The sequence below is a fragment of the Lissotriton vulgaris genome, chromosome 7 (genome assembly GCF_964263255.1).
Source record: "Lissotriton vulgaris chromosome 7, aLisVul1.2, whole genome shotgun sequence".
In the NCBI taxonomy this organism is placed as follows: domain Eukaryota; kingdom Metazoa; phylum Chordata; class Amphibia; order Caudata; family Salamandridae; genus Lissotriton; species Lissotriton vulgaris.
Window position 1 is genome coordinate 116,440,276 of NC_141695.1, and position 19,500 is coordinate 116,459,775.

The 19,500-nt window shown below is 44.0% G+C and overlaps 1 protein-coding gene across 2 annotated transcripts in view; it reads right to left on the reverse strand.

The window, feature by feature from the left end:
- Positions 1–413: 413 nt before the first annotated feature.
- Positions 414–19,500, reverse strand: part of LOC147700953 (uncharacterized) — a 60,871-nt gene continuing 41,784 nt past the window's right edge. The window contains exons 2-3 of one of the 2 annotated variants that reach the window (XM_086929783.1): positions 8,627–8,992; positions 414–2,949 (exon numbers count right to left, since the gene is read on the reverse strand). In XM_086929783.1, coding sequence (XP_086785909.1) covers positions 2,498–2,949; positions 8,627–8,963 — 789 coding nt within the window. In that variant the 5' untranslated portion in view covers positions 8,964–8,992 and the 3' untranslated portion in view covers positions 414–2,497. The remainder of the gene's footprint in view (positions 2,950–8,626; positions 8,993–19,500) is intronic. The other variant, XM_086929784.1, reaches the window with a different exon arrangement.

Below are 19,500 nucleotides of genomic sequence, written 5' to 3' on the forward strand. Positions count from 1 at the left end.
AGCTCACTGGGGTGGTGTCTATATAGGCACAGCGCACTTCCCTCCCGGAGTCGACGACCCCACACGGAGCATAACAATGCCACCTACTGATGTGCAGCGGTATTTTTCACAACGAAATTTCCAGATCCAGTTTGATGTCTGGGGATAATTCTAATGATAATCTGCTGCTAGATGTCTCTATCAGATACATTAGGCAGACCTGACTAAAAGCATCCAGCACAGTTGCCTAAAAGCATTCAGAACACTAAAATAAAAGCATTTAGCACACTTGTATCAACAAATTCAGAAAAACTTGCATAAAAGAATTCAGCACACTTGCGTTAAAGCACTCAGTACACTTCCATAAACCAATCAGTACACTTGTCTACAGCATTAAGCACATATCCCTCTAAACCTTTCTGTATAATTCCCTCTAAAGTTCAAGTTCACGTTTATTTAGAATTATGATACAGAACTCCAAAGAGGTCCACATAAAAACACATACAAGTTTACACATAACCAAACACAATCCAACGCACTTGATTTTTCAGATTCCTAAATAGTCATTAGAATTCCCTCTAAAGCTGTCTGTGCACCTACCTAAAGCATTCAACAAACTTCCCACTAAAACACATTGTGAAATGTCCTTCGTGCAAGCATTCAATTCACTTTTCCGGATAAAAAGTGGCAGGCTTTTAGTGTTCTAAAATTGTGTGGGGCAAATAAATAAATCAGAGATACGTTGAACAGCATTGGTTGGTTTATATATAAAATGTCTGGATACCGATAGGTGTGCAACATTTGAACAACACAGATTATTATACAGATTTATTCATTTTCTTTCATGTAGAATAAGTTTCCGAAAGAAACAAAAAACTGGAATAACATGCAGGTCCATGAGCAGGTTAGCAGGAGGGTCTCCATGATAACGCCAAATGGCTGTAAGGCTTTAGCAAAATGTGACATTTAGGAGTGGCCTCTCCTTTGCTCCAAAAAACAAGCAGAGCTGGGAAGCTGCTTTTCTAGGTCCTAATGATACTTTCTTGCATGTGCTGCCAAATCCATGATGTCAATACAATAAAATATATAATTATTCGATTACTCACATTTTTTGAATATTTGCAACACCAGAGTGAGTTGAGAGTTTTGAACAATTTCTTGAAATGACATTTTTTGCCTAAAGATAAAGGTTGTGCAAGACAAGAGCGGAAAGACTTTTTAAATACCCACCTTCGCACATTATATAATTTGGACAATTAATGCCCATTGGGCGGTGTAAGCACAGACCCTCAGGCTACAAGTTAAACTCTCCCATACCTTGTCAGATATTCCAGATTTTCTTAACGTGAAAAGAACGTACTTCAAAAAGCACAGTGCTCGTCCTGTTATGTACATAACATACATACATGTATGAAGTGATTTTCAAGACCGTTCAGCAGCACCTTCTCACAAGCAATTTTCAAACACAATGAATAATGTGCCATTTAATTTTGAAGGCCACTGCTGTGTAATGTGCCATTTGCCACCAATGGAGAATTGCTTCCTGCCTTTGCCAATGTAGACCAAGTCCTTCTGATGAAGGCCGTATCTTGGAAAATCTGTCAAGTTACAGATAAGCAGATGGAATATAGGTCCAATGGCACAGATCTGTGGATGGGCAAGGAAGGCTGATCACGGTCAACAAAAATGTCAACAGATGTAACAATGACATATGGGACTGGAAGATTGTCTTCCACTGAAGCGGTTACGGTGGGCATTTGAAGCTCTTCCTTGGTACAGAAGGAAAGTTGCTGGGCCATGTGACCTTACACACTCTTCCTCCTTCACCCACGAGGCAAACTTTGGGTCTAGAGGCAGAAATCATGAATATTGTGAAGATCAGACAGAGAGTACTGGCTGTCTTCACTAATGCAATGACAGTCTTCAATCTGGCTTACACTGGTATTTGCTGCCAAAGAAACAAAATAATGCTATTTGTTTTGAGTAAGGTTCAAACCCCTGTTCTTTTCAAGACTCATGTTGACACCCCAGTGTTAGGATTCGCAGGCAGACATTGTCCACGCTTGGGGTGACTGCCATGGTGCAGTGCTTGGTCACTGGTGGGAAAACCATGTCTATTAGCTAATGTGATGATATTATTCCATAGGATCAGAACTTTATCCTGCTGCTTCTGCTCGTGAATGGTGAGGTTGTTGCACCAGCAGAGGGCACAGCAAAGAGTCAGCCATTTTTAACCATCTCTAGCTTCAGTGCTACCCAGAGAAATGCTACCACATTATCCAGCTGACTTGGCTTTTCTGTGTAATTCTTGCTTCTTGAAATGCTTGAGGTCTATGAGACGATGACCTGTGAGTTCACTTGAAACAGGAGGAACTCATGGTCGTGTGCTTTGAGCCCGGTCAGCGGGACCGCCTCTGTATCACCTCTCGAAGTTCTTTTTACATCATTTCGTGAATTCCTTTTACACTGGTCACGGAATCTGGCGCGTGTGCGTGCACTCGTGCAATGGCCACCAGATCTAGGGCTTGCTGTGGATGGACTCGTGCAACCGCAGGCCCCTGCTCGCAGGAAACACTGCCCCACAATCCAAGCAGATATAAGGCCCCCCTGCCTTGTCCCGGTCATCGTAGGAGTGGGAGCGCTGGTGCTTCCGGAGAGTCGCGAGCAGCTCAAACCGGCGGCCACAGATGACGCAAGAGAAGGCGCTGTTCTTCTTGTGCTTGTTCTTGTGCGCCCGCATCAGCTTCCGGCTGCTGAAGGTCTCACCACACTCCAGACACATCACCTGGCCTTTGCTTGGGGGTGGGTGGAGGGAGCGCTCCTTTTGGCGAGAAGTCTGGTAGGTGAGTGGGCCGTAATTCACATGCTTAGCAAAGACTTCAGGGTGGTCCCGTCTCATGTGCCTTAACTTGGAAGCCATGGTTGTGAATATTATGTGGCATGTAAAACACTGCATGGAATCCACAACATCTGGAAGAAGACAGAAGACAATGAGATATGTATGGTCCAGAGGCCCACATTACTGTACATTATTAACACGGAAGAGGCGAGACCAGGGTGGAACGAACTACAGTTATTAACAAGTACTGAGAATGCCCACAGATTTAAAAGGCTTGCCCCAGCTCCAGCCAGACACACACAGAGAGGGAGAGTGAGTCTCTCTCTCCGAGATGCAAACAGACCAACAAGGTAAGCTCCACTTACACAGATTAGACACAGCAGAATAATACGAAGGAAAGGCGTCTTACATACACAGAATGCATATCGCATAACCAGCAGCAAATTAAACCTCACTAACAGGTAAAGCTCGGACAGCAGCAGTGTAAATGTCACCAATACTGAATAGGCATCGCAGCAGTGAAAGCTTCACTTACTACATAAAATAGGTACCACAGATATCAGTAAAGTAAGCTACACACAAAACAGGTACAGTTTAGAAACCAGCTGGGAAAACTTCACTTACACAAAGAACAGTGAGTGAAAACTTTGTGTATATGCAAAATAGGTACCACAGACACAAGTAAAGTAAGCCACACACACACAGACACACACGCACATATAGCTTAGAAACCAGCTGGGAAAACTTCACTTACACAAAGAACAGAGAGGGAAAACTTTGTGTATATGCAAAATAGGAACCACAGACACAAGTAAAGTAAGCCACACACACAGAGACACACACGCACATATAGCTTAGAAAGCAGCAGTTAAAGCTTCACTTATACAAAGAAAGGGAGGGAAAACCTGTATATGCAAAATATGTACCACAGACAGCAGTAAAGTAAGGTACACACACACACACACTAACAGGTACAGCTTAGAAGCAGCAGTGAAAGCTTCATCCACAGAAAACACAGGAAGAGAAGGTTCCTCTCTCCTAGATGTGGTGCAGAACAGACAGCAGCTGTGCACACTTCATTCAAAAAACAGAGAAGGAGAGCCTCCCTCACACTCCTTATATCTCAAGTCCTTCTTCTGTGCCTGTAATAATGCAATGTTTTGCTCACTGTGTTCTGGACAGCTCTTGGTTGGCGTAGGAGGGTTTGAATAAGTTGGAGCCGTGAGAGATGAAGACTGTGGGGGGCGTGGCTAAGGTGCCATATGGGATGGCCCCCTAGAGTGTTTCCTCTGCTACACTGGGATGGTTTTTCTGTCTCCAATGCGCTCTCCGACATGATTTCCGAATTCTACTTACTGTACTAAGCGTCGGAACGCTTACAGAATCTGGTGAGCCCTTCTGTTTTCAGAGACCGTCTGCCTGCTTGTATTTCATTGCGGCGGTTCGTTTTCTTCATGACGAACGCCGCTGCTGCCGCCATTACTGACGCGCGCATCTGAATCCTCAGATTTATGGCCCCTCATTGACCTATTAACCTACCATATTTCAACATGCTAGGAAATCCCGACGCTGCTTTTTAATCACGATTTTGGTGATTCACAGCAGAGGAGTTGTCCTTTTTCAGTGCAGCCTTTCCTCCCTTCACAGTGGAACGCTTCGAATTATTAACTCACAATGCCTCCATTTTAGAGTCACTTGATCTTCAGCCCCATTATTAATGGCTCTTGCAGACCTGTTCTCCTACTTCTGATCCCACATTTGTGATGACCAACATGAGCGCTGCACTTTACATCTAATTTTGTTTTTTCTGGAGTCTTTTTTTGAACATTTCTCATTCTCCTATACAATAATCTATCTGCTGTTTTTCTGCGCTTCATATAATTAAATTCTGCTGTTTTACCTGGACTACATCGATATGGATATGCTCTGCTTCTGAAATACATCTATACATATTGACTTTTCAATTCTACTCTGAGTGTCTGCAATTTTTTGTAATAATTACTGGTTCTACACACCTGTTTTCTTACTTTATGAACCTATATTTGTGATGACCAGCATGTGTGCTGCATTTTAAATATACTTCTTCTGGAGTATCTTTGGGAGCATTTCTCATTACCATATGCAAGAGTCTATACAATATTTTTCAGCGCTTTATATCATTATTTTCTGCTGTTCTACCAGGATTGAACTGGTTTGGTTGCGCTCTGCTTCTGAACTACATCTGTGCGTATTGACTTTTCAAATTTGCTCTATATGTCTCCAATTTTGTAATTTTGCACTTACGTGAAGATGTTGTTTTGGATCTAATTTACTGCATACCAACGTCTTGGAAGCAATTTGTTTCCTATGGTTCAGCTGCACACGCCAAAATTCGTTTTTGTACCTTCCACAGAGGTTCAGTCGACTTCCTCCTCATCTTCACATTCCTCTACTGCTGCAATATCAATGGCTGGAGCTGCGCCTAATCGTTCTTCTGTTTCCCAAGCTACTTCTAACAAATCTTCTCCTCCTACTACGTCCAAGCAACTGAAGCATGATTCCCCCTGCTCCTGACAAATCTTCCTCCCCTATCTCCATGGAGCTCATATTGGAGGAAATACGTGCATTACGTCCATTTATAGAGGACACTAACAGATATGCAACTTTTGAAAGAAAAATGGTCGTCTATGGATACCCGGATTACTTCTGTGGAACAGCAGGTATTGGAGGTACAAACCAACTCTCAGCGCATCTCTTCTCTGGAAAAGTCAGTTCTCTCTCTTCAACAGCACACAGAGGAATTAGAAAATAGAAATAGAAGAAATAATCTCCGCATTTATGGCCTGCCAGAATCCCTGGAGGGTGATGACCCTGTGACTTTTTTCACATCCTTCCTCCCAAAGCTTTTGGACAAGTTGTCTTCTACTTCTCTCAGTCTTCAAAGAGCCCATAGACTTGGTCCTCGCTCAACTACCTCAACGAAACCCCGTGGAGTCATTATTCTCTTTTTGAAATTTACGGATTTGCGCTCAGTCCTCTCAGCAGCAGCATGGTACGGCACAGCACGGTAGTGCATAGCAGGAGACTAAACAGGAAACACAGGAAGCAGAGCACGACTATGATTGTGCGCTCAACTAACCAGAAGCTGCTAACAGTCCCCAGGTTAGAGAAAGCAAGAAGTGGCGGCCCCTCCGTTGCTTTCCTTGTCCCCAAGCTCTGGAAAGAAGGAAACCCGAGTCGGAACCCAAATTCAGAAACCTGTTTAAACTATTCCCCCAGCTAATTGTTCGCCCAGGACAGGGGACCTGATTGCTGTTCTGGTGCTGGGAGGCCCTTCTGAGTCGCAATGAGCTTTACAAATCTAGGTGAATAGAATGGTAGTGTACCACTGAGAGATAGGTAGATAGGCGCACCAATGGAAATGGCCCCAAAGTCTGTGGGTTTAAGGTGCAGCTGAGTCTGCTCATCGTCCCTGTAAAGATGAAACCAAGTCAGGAAACAATCCCACAAGGAATGTTATTCTAGAGCACCTCGCCCACAGTCTTCATCTCTTTTTTATATTTGAAAGCTTTATTGAAGAGCAAAAATGATAAACAACAATAGACATCAGCAAGGAGAGAAAATGCAAAAACAAAGGCTGAAGTAATGTCATTGCTAACGTCATAGCTGAGAAACAAAAGCATTTTATGGGATTTTAAGGCGATAGGGAAGGGGGAGGGAAGGGACGGAAGAACAATGCTATAACAGGATAAAATTGTAAAGAACAATGGCATATAAAGCTATGAAAAGAAAGCAATCGACCATACAAAATACAAAAAGGAGAGAGTATAAGTTCTTCAAGGAGGTTTAAAATTCTCTGAAGTGGTATGAGTGGGTACCTTACAAGCTAATTGGTCTAGGTATGTTGTAAGAGGTAACCAGTAAAGTTTCACATTGTGTTTTGGCTTACAAGAAGAAGCAAAGGCAACATCAAGCCTGAGAAAATGACATAAGGAGTTCCATCAATTTTGTATTGAAATGTTTGTAAGTGATTTCCAGTTGGAAGAAATGTGTTGGAATGCTAGTGCAAGCATGAGATCATAAAGACCATGTGAGTGTATAGGAAGATCTAAAGATTCTGAAAGACTGCCCAGAAAAAGATGAATGATTGAAAAAGGAATAGAAAATGTGAAAATGCGGGAAAGATGAGACCAAATTCTTTTCCAAAAAATAGAGACAGCAGGACAGAGAAAGAATAGATGAAGGAGATCAGCATTTAAAGAGCCACAGGTCCAACGTTTAGAATTGGAGGAGGAAGTAAAACGGGAAAGAGAAAGAGGAGAAAGATAAAGTCTATGATATAGAAAGAATAAAGATTGGTGAGAGAGGCAGAGCGAGAGACTTTCAAAGATCTGGACCAGATTTTATCCCAAAGAGTAACGGACCAGGTACAATCCAAATCCTTATCCCAAGAAAGTTCCACTTTAGTTTTGGTGCGGTCTGGGTTAGGAGAGGAAAATAATTTATAAATTAGAGAGGCTTTAGGAAGGGTAGAAAGAACAACAAGAAGAAGGAACTGAGGAGTTGGCGGAGTCAAGGAAGGAAGAGAATAATAACGATCAAGAATGAACTCCATAAGAATAGTAAATTTACGTAGAAAAGAGTGAGGACTTCGAAACAGAATTTGAAATTGGGGAAAAGATTGAGGTGAGACACCGTCAAAGAGATGATTGACCCAAATGATACCTCTCAATCTCCAAGATGTCCAACAAATGGGTCTATTAATAAAAAGTATAAGAGAGTTATACCAAATGGGAGTGGTTAAAAATGATTCCCGCGAGATGTCATGCGAGAAAATCTGAGGTTTTAGAAGAGAAGAAGTATATTTAAACAGAGGAAGAGAAGTATAAGGAGTTTTAGTAGAAAATCTCAATATTTCCTCAAAGGAAAAGGGTAGTAATAGGTTTTGTTCAATTTTGAGCCAAAGAGGAGAAAAGGAGGAAGGATCTGAAGAGAGCCATCTGGAAGCTTGTCGCAGAGAGAAGGATTTGTGGCAAAGACGAAAATCTGGAAAATTAACGCCACCATTCGATTTGGTCTTACGAAGAGCAACAAGAGAGATTCTAGCTTTTTTATTTTTCCAGAGGAATTTTGAGAGAGAGGAATCAATATGTTTAAAATAGAGAGCAGGGATATGAACAGGTAACATGGAAAATATATAAATAAGAATAGGGGCAACCATCATTTTGATGGAATCAAGTCGACCCCACCATGAGAGGAAAAGAGGATTCCAGGGGGAAACCAATTGATCAATTAGGGATAAAACTGCGGACGCTTATGATAAAAGATGTAATTTTCCTTTTAACCCAGAACCTTTAAGAACTATTTACTACGCTTAGTTTTAGCTTGAAATTCACAAAAAAGTCAAAAATCAATCTTCACTTTAAAAGCCACTTTTTAGATGAGACAATGGCAGTAGAGTACAGTCCAGTGGTGCATCAATACTGTTGCAAATGATGAGGCTATCACCAGGGTACTGAAGGCAAAACATGGCACATTCCTATTCTTCAGTTATGCCTTATTCCTTTCTAGTATGAAGACCTCTGGGTTTGATTGCACTCCTCAAAAAATTCGATGACCTTCAAATAACACTATAACCTTAAACTTATAGAAATGAATGCCAAGGCAAGTACAGTTCTAGTCTAAACATACCCATAGTAATAACCAGACAGTATGATTTATGAACTGTATAAATATACCACTAGAGCAGACCGCATGGCCAGAAGCCCTTCCTGCTCTTATTCATCCAATAAAAAAATAATCAATGGTAAATAGTGCGCAGAGCCTTACATTCTGTGTCTTCAGTTGAGGTAGACGCCGCCTGCTCTTCGTGACTGGCACTGTCCTCTGTACTTGTTTGCACTGTGGTCACCCCATTCTCATCTATAAGCTTGATTTGTGTTTGGACAGTGCTCTTTGGCACCTTCTTGGGGAGCTGGTACTGAGTAGCATTAGGGGAGTCCTGATAGGAGATGCCCAGTGAATCAATGTACACCATCCCCTGCCCCACAACAGCATCTTCCGTGGAGGCACTGAGTTCTCTTTCCTCTTCCCCTTGAGCTGCAGGTTTTGCTTTCCTTTTCTTCAATGTGGGCCCACCGGCTGCTTCCCTTCTCCGCCGTGACATACCGACCACCGATGGAGCCGTTAGGCCTGCTGGGTAAAAAGTACAATGTTTACTGACATGAAACAATCTCTAATCAATACACAAAAACTGCTTCACTCCTCCACAACACGTTTCATTTAAGTGTTGGTAAGTCAAATAAAAGAAAATGGGTGTAGATAATTTGTGAGTAGGACAAGCTTTCATATGGAAGAGTGATACATGACGTTCAATGCAGACTGTCTGGTAATATACAGACTTGCTGCAATTGAAGGAGAGTTCCATAATTCTAATGGTGTGGAAGGCTCAGGAAGTATATTGTAAACAATAGTGACAACCTGGCTGAAACAAATATTGACAAAGGCGAGGGAGAATACAGAACACTTAGATCGCACTCAATGGACTCAACCACCACAAAGCCCTGATCTTAATAAAAATAAGTTAATAAACTTACAAAACAATTTGAACAGGGTGAGAGCATCCGACTCTCAGTCGGCTATGCAGCCTTCAACCTTTTTTCGCAGCAGCACTTGTAGGGAGCAGATGTGACCTTCAGGCAGGGTCTTGGCAACCTGAGAGGCCCATAACATTGGTTTGGGTGGCAAACACCTATGATCATCAGTGACTCCACCCTCTTGATCAGGGAGAGCCATCCTGGCCTATGCCTGATCAACCAAGTGGGATCTTCCCTGAGAAAATATATATGATAATCAGCAGACCTTGTTGCCACCCACACATCCTCTAGCTCAACCTTTTTGCCTGCCAGATCTGTGCCTCAAGCCCTGGAGTCAACAGATGAGACCTGGGCATGGTACTAATAGCCTCTGTAGCAAGCCATGTAAATTTGAACATCCCTATCCAAAATACCACCCAATTATTACCAAAACCTTCGACAATAAGTAGAAGGCATTGAATAAAGTGCCATTAATGCACTAAAATGTATCATCTAAAGTAACACTCATGTGCATAGTCTGTCACAACGCTTTGTCAGCGATGGACTCCTCCTGCACAACAAAATGAATAGAAAACTGCGTTTCATTTTCCTGTCTTGTTCTTCCATTATACTTTCATGTTTCCTATTTTTAGATCTTGAATAATGATAGTAATCTATCTGCCAGTTCATCTCTTTGTCCCAACATGGTTATTCTGGACTCGTCGAAAATCAATAAAGTGCAAAATCAAGCAGCACTGAGGGTCAGTGCCCTCAAACTGGCATTTTCATACCTGGCAACTTCAGCTGTCTCCTAAGAAAAAAATACTTTAACTGTTTTTCATTACTCAGATTTTCCAGGTTGAGTTTTTTTTTTACTTCTGCCATATTGTGCGGTTTATGCTCACAGCAGATGTGATTAGATATTCAAGGCACAAAACATCCTAAAATGCAAGTGACAACTGGTTACAAACATGATCTATCTCTGCGCAACAGGCCCCGGCTTTCTCTCACCAGAACATTCTGTATTTGTCATCATGGACAGAATACATGCACACTTAACTATAACACAAATATTCTTAAACAGGCGCACACCCATCAAACCTCTCCAAAACCTCAAAAGAAACTTTCAAGCTCAACACAATCAAATCTCAGATGGATGGCTATATGTTGAGTACTATCAAAACCACAACATAGATCTATCGAGACAGACGTCCTCGGACACAAACACTTGGACTACATCACTCTTCAAAAACATCCATGTTGTGGCAACAAAAGAGTATCCTGCATGGATTTAAAATAAACAATCTGTTTGCCAGACATGGCATCAACAAAATCACAGTAACAGTGTAAAACAGGAGAAAGGTCTTGATTAAGGCATATGATTTAGGGGTGAAAAAGTTCTATTCACTTTGTCTGAATCCCTCAGAGTCAATAATGATATAAACCGCTACACCAACTCCTGGTGTAGACTTTTCAAAAGGGATACACATCCCATTTGACACATAATAAGTTAGCCTACAGATGACCTGGTATTACTCAATTATTCACTAATGAACCTCAGTATGTCAATCATTCTCAGGAGATTGTTGAAGCGGACTAGTTTACCCCAAGTTCTCTCACTCTCTCACTTCAACACAGCTAGAAAAGCTGATTTCAGAGGACACAGACTGTATTCTACTTGTGCAAGTAACTTGACACTGCGGTCGATACAGCGCACTTCCACACTTGATCTAGTAACAATACCTATTTCAAGCATCCAGACCCAAGCTTCCTTCTTTATGACAGGAGATGCTCCCTCTAGCACTACGTTCACACCTAAAGGTGATACTCCACTCTAGGATTATTTAGGAGCAAGGAAGGTCCAATGAACAAACAAAGAGAAATAAACCACTACTCCATCTCCCCTCATACTTCCAGGGCATATGCCTGACTCTTAAGTAATCTACAGCAAGGTGAATCGGCTACCTTACGATCATACTAACTCATAACAATGCTTACTTCTCTTTTAATCAGTACAGGGCTTTTTCTCCCTCTCTGGTTTAATGTTAGGTAAAAATTATTTACAAACTCTTAATCTGTCATTTCAACACACATCCTCTCCCGATCTGCCTGAAATCAAACCGTTAAAGCGCTACGAAAAAAGATCCAACCCCTGGTCCAAATCATGGTAGCCTTCGGATACTTCACTAGGCCCTACTTTCCCTTCTGTTCCTAATCCACAACACTGAGATTGTTCATATGGAACAGTGAGTAGATACTCTGTCCACAATTGTTCTCTGGATACAAATGCACACCTGCCCAGACAGCCAATATACAGAACATTCACTCCTCCCACAGAGCAACAATTATTCACTTTAGGCTAAAAGAAATATCTCAAAACCACGGTGTGGAATTTAATAGAATATCAATTTGTCCATGAGGCAGGTTGCTTCAAAAATCTTCTTGTCCTATAACAAAATCCAATTATCCCTTTCATACCATGTAGTGGGGCAACAATTCATAGCAGCAATATCATTATACAAGAGTTATGATATAGCCTCTTCGATTATGGTTAGAGCGGCAGACCCTGATGCAGAGGTCTGGCCCGGGACCAGGGTTCAATTCCCCGCCTCGGCGGGTCTTGGGCTAAAAAATTCCACGGACCTGATAATTCTCACCTCGGTGCCTATTCCAATCATGGAGCCCCACTCTGCAACTCTTGCTTAATCTCCACAACGGCCCCCACAACGCTAAGGATGCCTGGCCTCCACCTTGGGGGTGCCCAGGAGTGGACGCCTCACAGGGAAAGCCAGGATGGTTTCCACAGCAGTATTCGTACAAGCGCCTTGAGACCCTTGCGGGTGAGTAGTGCGCTATACAAGTATCAATTTACATTTTTTTACATTTTTACCATAGTAGGGCTTGAATGCTAGCAATTCCCTTATTTTGCTACCTTTCTGCAGATCTACACACTGGGTTGAAGTTATTGGTATGAAATAGTTCCAGGGTTGGAATGCCCTTTTGAGTATGTGCAAAACGAATAACTTGCATTTTTTAAGGCTTTCCACCAGCTCTTCTATAATCTTTTTTCATACTGCGGAAGGTTGGAAATGTACTCCTGACAACGGCAGAAGTAAAACTTCTTCCAAGGCTGGGAAAAAAGTGGTTGAAGGGAAAGTGAACTTGCAAACACTCGACAGATTTTTCCTTGAAAACTCCTCAAAACTCACCTTTTCCCACAATAACCTTTTCTCTTCCCCCTCAGCCTCTACCCTCAGTTGTTGGTCTACAATCACAGCGCTGGGACGCTTCCGGGCAGCCATGCGCTATACAAATCCCAATTTCATTCATTCATTCATTCTTGAGCAAACCTACACATGCATATTTGCTCATGCTAAAATGAAGTTCACAAACATTTTCTAGGAGTACTATTTGTTGCCATGTTTCTGTAAATTCTTGTGAATTCATGAAAGCCGTAAATCTGGAAAGATATATAACATGGGTGCATTTTTGCGACTTTCTTTAATAATTGGGCCCCAAATTAAGTCTGATGTTAACCAAGACCCTTTGGGGCTTGCGCGCGCCCCCGGTACGTCTCTTTTCCCATATTAAAAGTGACGCATGGCGCTGCAAGGGGCTTGTAAATAAGTTGTTTTGGGTTTATTAAAATTCTGTCTCTCTCTCTCTGCCTATCTATCGACTGGGTTCACTGTGAGTGATGGCATTCTACTCTTTCACAAGGAGCATAAAGGCACATAAAGTCGTTTTTTCAGTGGGAGGAACTGCTGTGGTAACATGTGCTTTCTGAGACCTAAACAATTTTTGCTTTTTGGCAATATTTTTTAAAATAGGGAGGGCCCGGTAGCTCCTACACCTATAAGGTTTTACCTAAACCATGCCAAATCAAGACATGCATTGTAAAAACAAAAGGCTGACTACCGATTTTAGACCTTCTGGCTCTGCCAATACTTGTTTATTTTTATGCTTCCCATAATCTTATTGAAACTGGTTACACTGGATTTCCATTATGAATGATTTTTGGAAATACTAGCATGCCTCAGCACATTTTGCTAAACAATGCTGCAAGGAAATGGTACCAAAAAGTGTGCTGTAGTTTAGCATTTTTTTTCCCTGTTTTTTTTTGTTTGTGAACATTTTGTTTTAAAAGTGAAGATTCATCAATCTTGCTTTCAAGCTAATGCAAATATCTGCATCTAATCGGGGAGAATTCGGTGAGCATTATACATAGCCTCATATTGCTAAACTTTGAAAACGTGTGTACACATTTTTATACTGGAACCACTGTCAGTAGTGCAGTCCGAGCTTACAACATTTCCTGTGAGTGCTCATTAACCCTGGGCGGAGTTCGCGGAGTGGGGCTTCGCGGAGCTACGCGAAGTGGGCGAGAAACTACACCCACCTCCGCACTCCCCGTAGCCCCACTCCGCAAACACCACTGGCCGCCAGCCCCGCCACCCGCCTCCCTCCCGCCCTCCCTAAATACTTTGAAATACAATAATCAAATAATTTAAAAGCACTTACCTTGCCGCCGCTGCCCGCCGCGTCCCCGGGGCTAGCGATCTTCCGTCTTCCGTACTAATGCGCATGCGCGGGCGGCCGCGCATGCGCATTTTCTCGTGAAAATGCGCATGCGCGGCCGCCTGCTTGCGCATTAGTACGGAAGACGGAAGACGGAAGTAAGTGAGCCCCGGGGACGCGGCGGGCAGCGGCGGCAAGGTAAGTGCTTTTAAATTATTTCATTTCTTTCTTTCAAAGTATTTAGGGAGGGCGGGAGGGAGGCGGGTGGCGGCCAGCTACGCTCCGTCTGCGGAGTGCCGCCTGGCTCCGCCAGCTCCGCAAAATGCGGAGTAGGCGGCACTACGCACACTCCGCAGACGGAGCGTAGCTGGCCGCCCACCCCTAGTGCTCATCCTAATAATAAATGCTTTTCATTAATGAACCATAAATACAATTTTGAATAGCATTAACGTATCGACACAAATATTACCGTAACTGCCGACAATGCCCTTCTCTGATCCATAATGTAGTAGTGTGAATTGGCAGCCAAAGGATTTGTGCTGCAGGGGATTGGGCCTACTTCTTCCAAGGACACAATAAACATGAAATTCGTTGTCCTTGACCCTAAACAATATGTCCTGGGCAACGGGCTATAGGAATTCCACACCCCTGCTAAACTCAACAACAAGCTCATCCAGATACAATGCCTTCTCCCCAGACCCCCCTGACTACAAAATGAACAATATGGCGTCCCCGGTATTGGAATGTTTAGTTGAGTTATGTGTAAACATTCCATAAAGAGTAGAAGAAAAGCAGTTGATGCTGGAAGAGACCAAGAGAGGAGTCACTCTTTCATGGCTGAGGTGTATTGCCCGAGACCAGTAGTTCTTAACCTGTGGGCCCGGGTTTCCTGGGTGTCTGCAAATTAATCTCAGGGGTTCCGAAACTGCTTAGAAAAGTAAAAATTATTAACAGATTAATAAATTGTACATAAATAAAGCAGCAAAATGTACAACTGAAAATTTTAAAATGTGTAAATGTGAAGGAATTGAAAACTGGAAGCTAGAACGTAAGGTCGTAGCCTCAGATTGATTCATGGGAGCAGTGCAAATGCATCAAACAGAATCTAGTATGGACGATGAGTAGCCTTATTTGAATTTAGAAACGCTCCAACCTTCCAATTCAAGCTTAGATTTTTTAATATCCGTTTGTGAATTAAATAAAATATTTAATCATGTATAAATGCTTGTTTCTGTATTCTTTATGCATGGTTTTGTAGTTCAAATTATCGAAAATGCTTAGGCCAGAATCACCTGCTTACAGTAATTAGTCAGTGGGGGTTCCCTGACTGTAATAATGATTAACTTGGGGTCCCCAAGTTTCAGTAATGATTAAGTGGGGGTCTACAGAGGTCAAAAGGCTAAGAATCACTTCCCTAGCCTTCCAATAAACACTACAACTTGTGTTACAACATGGTAAACGGACTCTTCATTACATTTGGCAATGAGGATGAAATATAAACCCACTAGTGCAAAGCACAATGGACTGTGGTTCCAGTGTCTCAGAACTTTTGATCTTTTCAAACTAGCAGAAGTACATAAAATAATTATAAACATTTTATACCGGACTTTCTTTTGACGTTCAAAAGTACTCTTGGTGTCGCATATTCAGCTTGCAGCAATTCGTTTTTTTAGGGCGAGGCCTCCGCCCACGTAAGTGGGAGGAGTTTCGAGATCCTAATGTTAAAGAAGAGAAAAAAAAGTATCTCCTAGGGCTTTGGCGAGAGAAATTCCACACATTCCTTAGAGTGTTCTGTCATCTGGCCAGTGATTCGTCTTCCTTGTGTTGTCGTTTTAATAGGCTTGAAGTGATAGGGTAAATGTAGTTTTCGGACGCCATTTTGGGCATTTTTCGTGCGTGCTCGCGCAAAGAAGTACATTAATTATAATTAGGAGCTGTCAGGGTGCCTCCGTAAGTGAATCCAGATGGCCGGGCGCGTTCACCATTCAGCAGCGCTCCGCGCGCTGCTGCTGCATGCCAGGCCGGGAAAGGGCTTCATTAGCCTCACTCATCCGGCGCTGAGACAGCAAGACACGGGGGCCCACGCCCCCCTCCCTCATCGGTATCGGCGAAGCTCGGCCCACCCTGCCTACCACTTGCCATGCAAACGAGAAGCACCAGTATCGAACGACAGCCCTCCTGCTTCTGGGCGCTATCGAAATACAGACGTTACTTTGGTGCAGTTGATGGCGACAGAACAGCGCAGCTGCCCCCTCGTGAGCTGGGTACTAGTGAGACTGCGCCCTCGTGAACTGTGCAATAGTGAAACTTTGCTACAGCTGTGGCGACCAGCGCAGCTGCCCCCTCGTGTGCTCCGTGGCGTACAATCACCTGGTGGTTAGTTGGCATGGTTTGTTCATTCGTTCTGTCGCTTGTGACTGGAGCTGACCACGCCGCTGGTGAACAGCGCAGCTGCGCTCCCTACTGGCAGATATTAGTGAAACTGTGAGTAGCTGATGACGCGTGGTGCACGTTCACCAATTTCCATCTACACTGTGTCAGCGCGTAGAAATCCTCACCGGTGAGTGGTGCCACTACAAATCTTTGACTGAATGTCTGTCAGGAATGTAGTGACTGCGGGTCGTGTAGATTCGAGGAGGGCAAAGGTCACGTACTCAATGAGAGGTGGCAGCGGCTGAAGGCACGGAGTACAGCGGCTCCACTGTGTGGTCTGAGGCGCACTGAGGCCACAAGCACCTACCTCTTTTCCAATGGGTGAGAGTTTTGACTGACTGGTGTGAAACAGAGCAGCTGCACCTCAGCCTTCGGGCACAATTAAAGTTTTCTCGTCGTGTATGAAGCCAAAAACAAACACAAAGCGCCTAATTTGGGCTGGGTGCGTTTAAACTCAAAGGGCACCGGCGAACACAAAGCACGGCTGCGTGACAATGTGAAAGCGACGACATTTTGTCAAGTTGTGGCCCGAGTTTGCATCCTGGGGGGTTTTAAAGCTCTCTCCGCACCTTTACAAATTGAAATAAACGGACGGGGGTTTGCCCAAGATCACAACGTGTGGCCGAGGCTACCAGAGGCTCGCCATGCGTCCTTGACGCCACGAAGTAGGAGCCCCGTTGATGGTGGGATGCGCGAGTGACTACGTTTAAGCGCCTCGAAACCCCTCGCCATCCTCATATAGGAGCTTCCAGGGCCCAGTACATATGTCTATAGGATAAGGCTGCCGAGGGGCCCTAGACCTCCCCCCCTGAGGGTGAGTATAGCGCCCTCGCTTGAGCCTCTCCCGCCAAAAGTTGGTCGCTGCCCTCCACCGACCACCCGCCCCCTGTCCACCCGCTGTCACACCCGCAGATGAGAGCAACCGCCGCCGCGAGACTCCCCACCCTCCCTCCAGGCAGCGGCATTTTATTGTAGCGCCTTGAAGCAGGCCGGTATTCTGTATACATTCCCCATTTACTGCACGCGCAGTCCAGCTTCACTTTGAAAAGGGCGCCTCAGGTCACTCTCGAAAGACAGAACCACCAGTTTCTGCGTACCATCAAAGAGAAAATACCAAGTGCCCCGCCCCTACCCCCCCCATACCCAAGTTGGAAGCCAACCACACCATGGTGTTATTGGAAGGGAGGAGCATTAATAACTTTCAGCTGCCTTTGAAATACAGAACTGTCTTATTCTGGGCGCAATCCAGGCAGTTTGAGGGTTAAATTCAGCTGTTCTTTTTCAACACGTTCTGGCAGGCACCCAGCTCTGTATTTATAATACCTACACGAACAACTCCTGCTCTCATACAATGTACTTAAAACCAACATAATTCCACGGCATTTTAGACGTATTTATTTGTGAAGGCTGGGAAAGGATTAGTAATGTTGAAGAAAAAAACAAATTTACATAAACGCAGCATTTACATTCTTAAGTTTATGCCTTGCAAGGAGGCAAAGATGGCCATTTGTGCCAAACCGAGAAGTTGATTTAACTAGAGTAGTGGGCATGGCTTCTGGGCTTATTATTCTATGTTCCTAATTTTAATTTCGAGCCGTGCACGACGAGTGCGAGTTGTGCAGCACGTTCTAAACATGGGTGTCCAAAGTAGGCCCAAGAGGCAAAACCGCGCCAGATTTTAAGGCAACAAAGGTAAAATGATTTTATATGCAATTGATCAGAATCGAACTCTTTTACCTGGTTAGCAGTTAAACTAACAAACTTCCATGAATCCGGCTTATGGACAAATGCTGAACGCCACTGCTGCACATATTTGACCCACTGTTAAAATCAGTTTTTGATCTTTATTTGGGGTAGGAGGGCTTTTGACAGTGAGTGCAGAGTGACAGCAAGTGACAATGAATGCAAAGTGACAGCAAGTGACAGTGAATGCAGAGTGACAGCAAGTGACAGTGAATGCAGAGTGACAGCAAGTGACAGTGAGTGCAGAGTGACAGCAATTGACAGTGACTGCAAACTGAGTGCAGAGTGACAGTGACTGCAGACTGAGTGCAGAGTGACAGTGAGGGCTGAGTGACAGTGAGGGCTGAGTGACAGTGAGGGCTGAGTGACGAGTGACAGTGAGGGCTGAGTGACAGTGAGGGCAGAGTGACAGTGAGTGCAGAGTGACAGTGAGTGCAGAGTGACAGTGAGTGCAGAGTGACAGTGATTGCAGAGTGACAGCAGAGCGACAGTGAGTGCAGAGTGACACTGATTGCAGAGTGACAGCAGAGTGACAGTGAGTGCAGAGTGACACTGATTGCAGAGTGACAGCAGAGTGACAGTGAGTGCAGAGTGACACTGATTGCAGAGTGACAGCAGAGTGACAGTGAGTGCAGAGTGACAGTGAGTGCAGAGTGACAGTGAGTGCAGAGTGACAGTGAGTGCAGAGTGACGGTGAGTGCAGAGTGACAGTGAGTGCAGAGTGACAGTGATTGCAGAGTGACAGTGATTGCAGAGTGACAGTGATTGCAGAGTGACACTGATTGCAGAGTGACAGCAGAGTGACACTGATTGCAGAGTGACAGCAGAGTGACACTGATTGCAGAGTGACAGCAGAGTGACACTGATTGCAGAGTGACACTGATTGCAGAGTGACACTAGAGTGACACTGATTGCAGAGTGACACTGATTGCAGAGTGACACTAGAGTGACACTTATTGCAGAGTGACACTGATTGCAGAGTGACACTAGAGTGACACTGATTGCAGAGTGACACTAGAGTGACACTGATTGCAGAGTGACACTAGAGTGACACTGATTGCAGAGTGACAGCAGAGTGACACTGATTGCAGAGTGACACTGATTGCAGAGTGACACTAGAGTGACACTGATTGCAGAGTGACACTGATTGCAGAGTGACACTAGAGTGACACTGATTGCAGAGTGACACTAGAGTGACACTGATTGCAGAGTGACACTAGAGTGACACTGATTGCAGAGTGACACTAGAGTGACCCTGATTGCAGAGTGACACTAGAGTGACACTTATTGCAGAGTGACACTAGAGTGACACTTATTGCAGAGTGACACTAGAGTGACACTGATTGCAGAGTGACACTAGAGTGACACTGATTGCAGAGTGACAGCAGAGTGACACTGATTGCAGAGTGACAGCAGAGTGACACTTATTGCAGA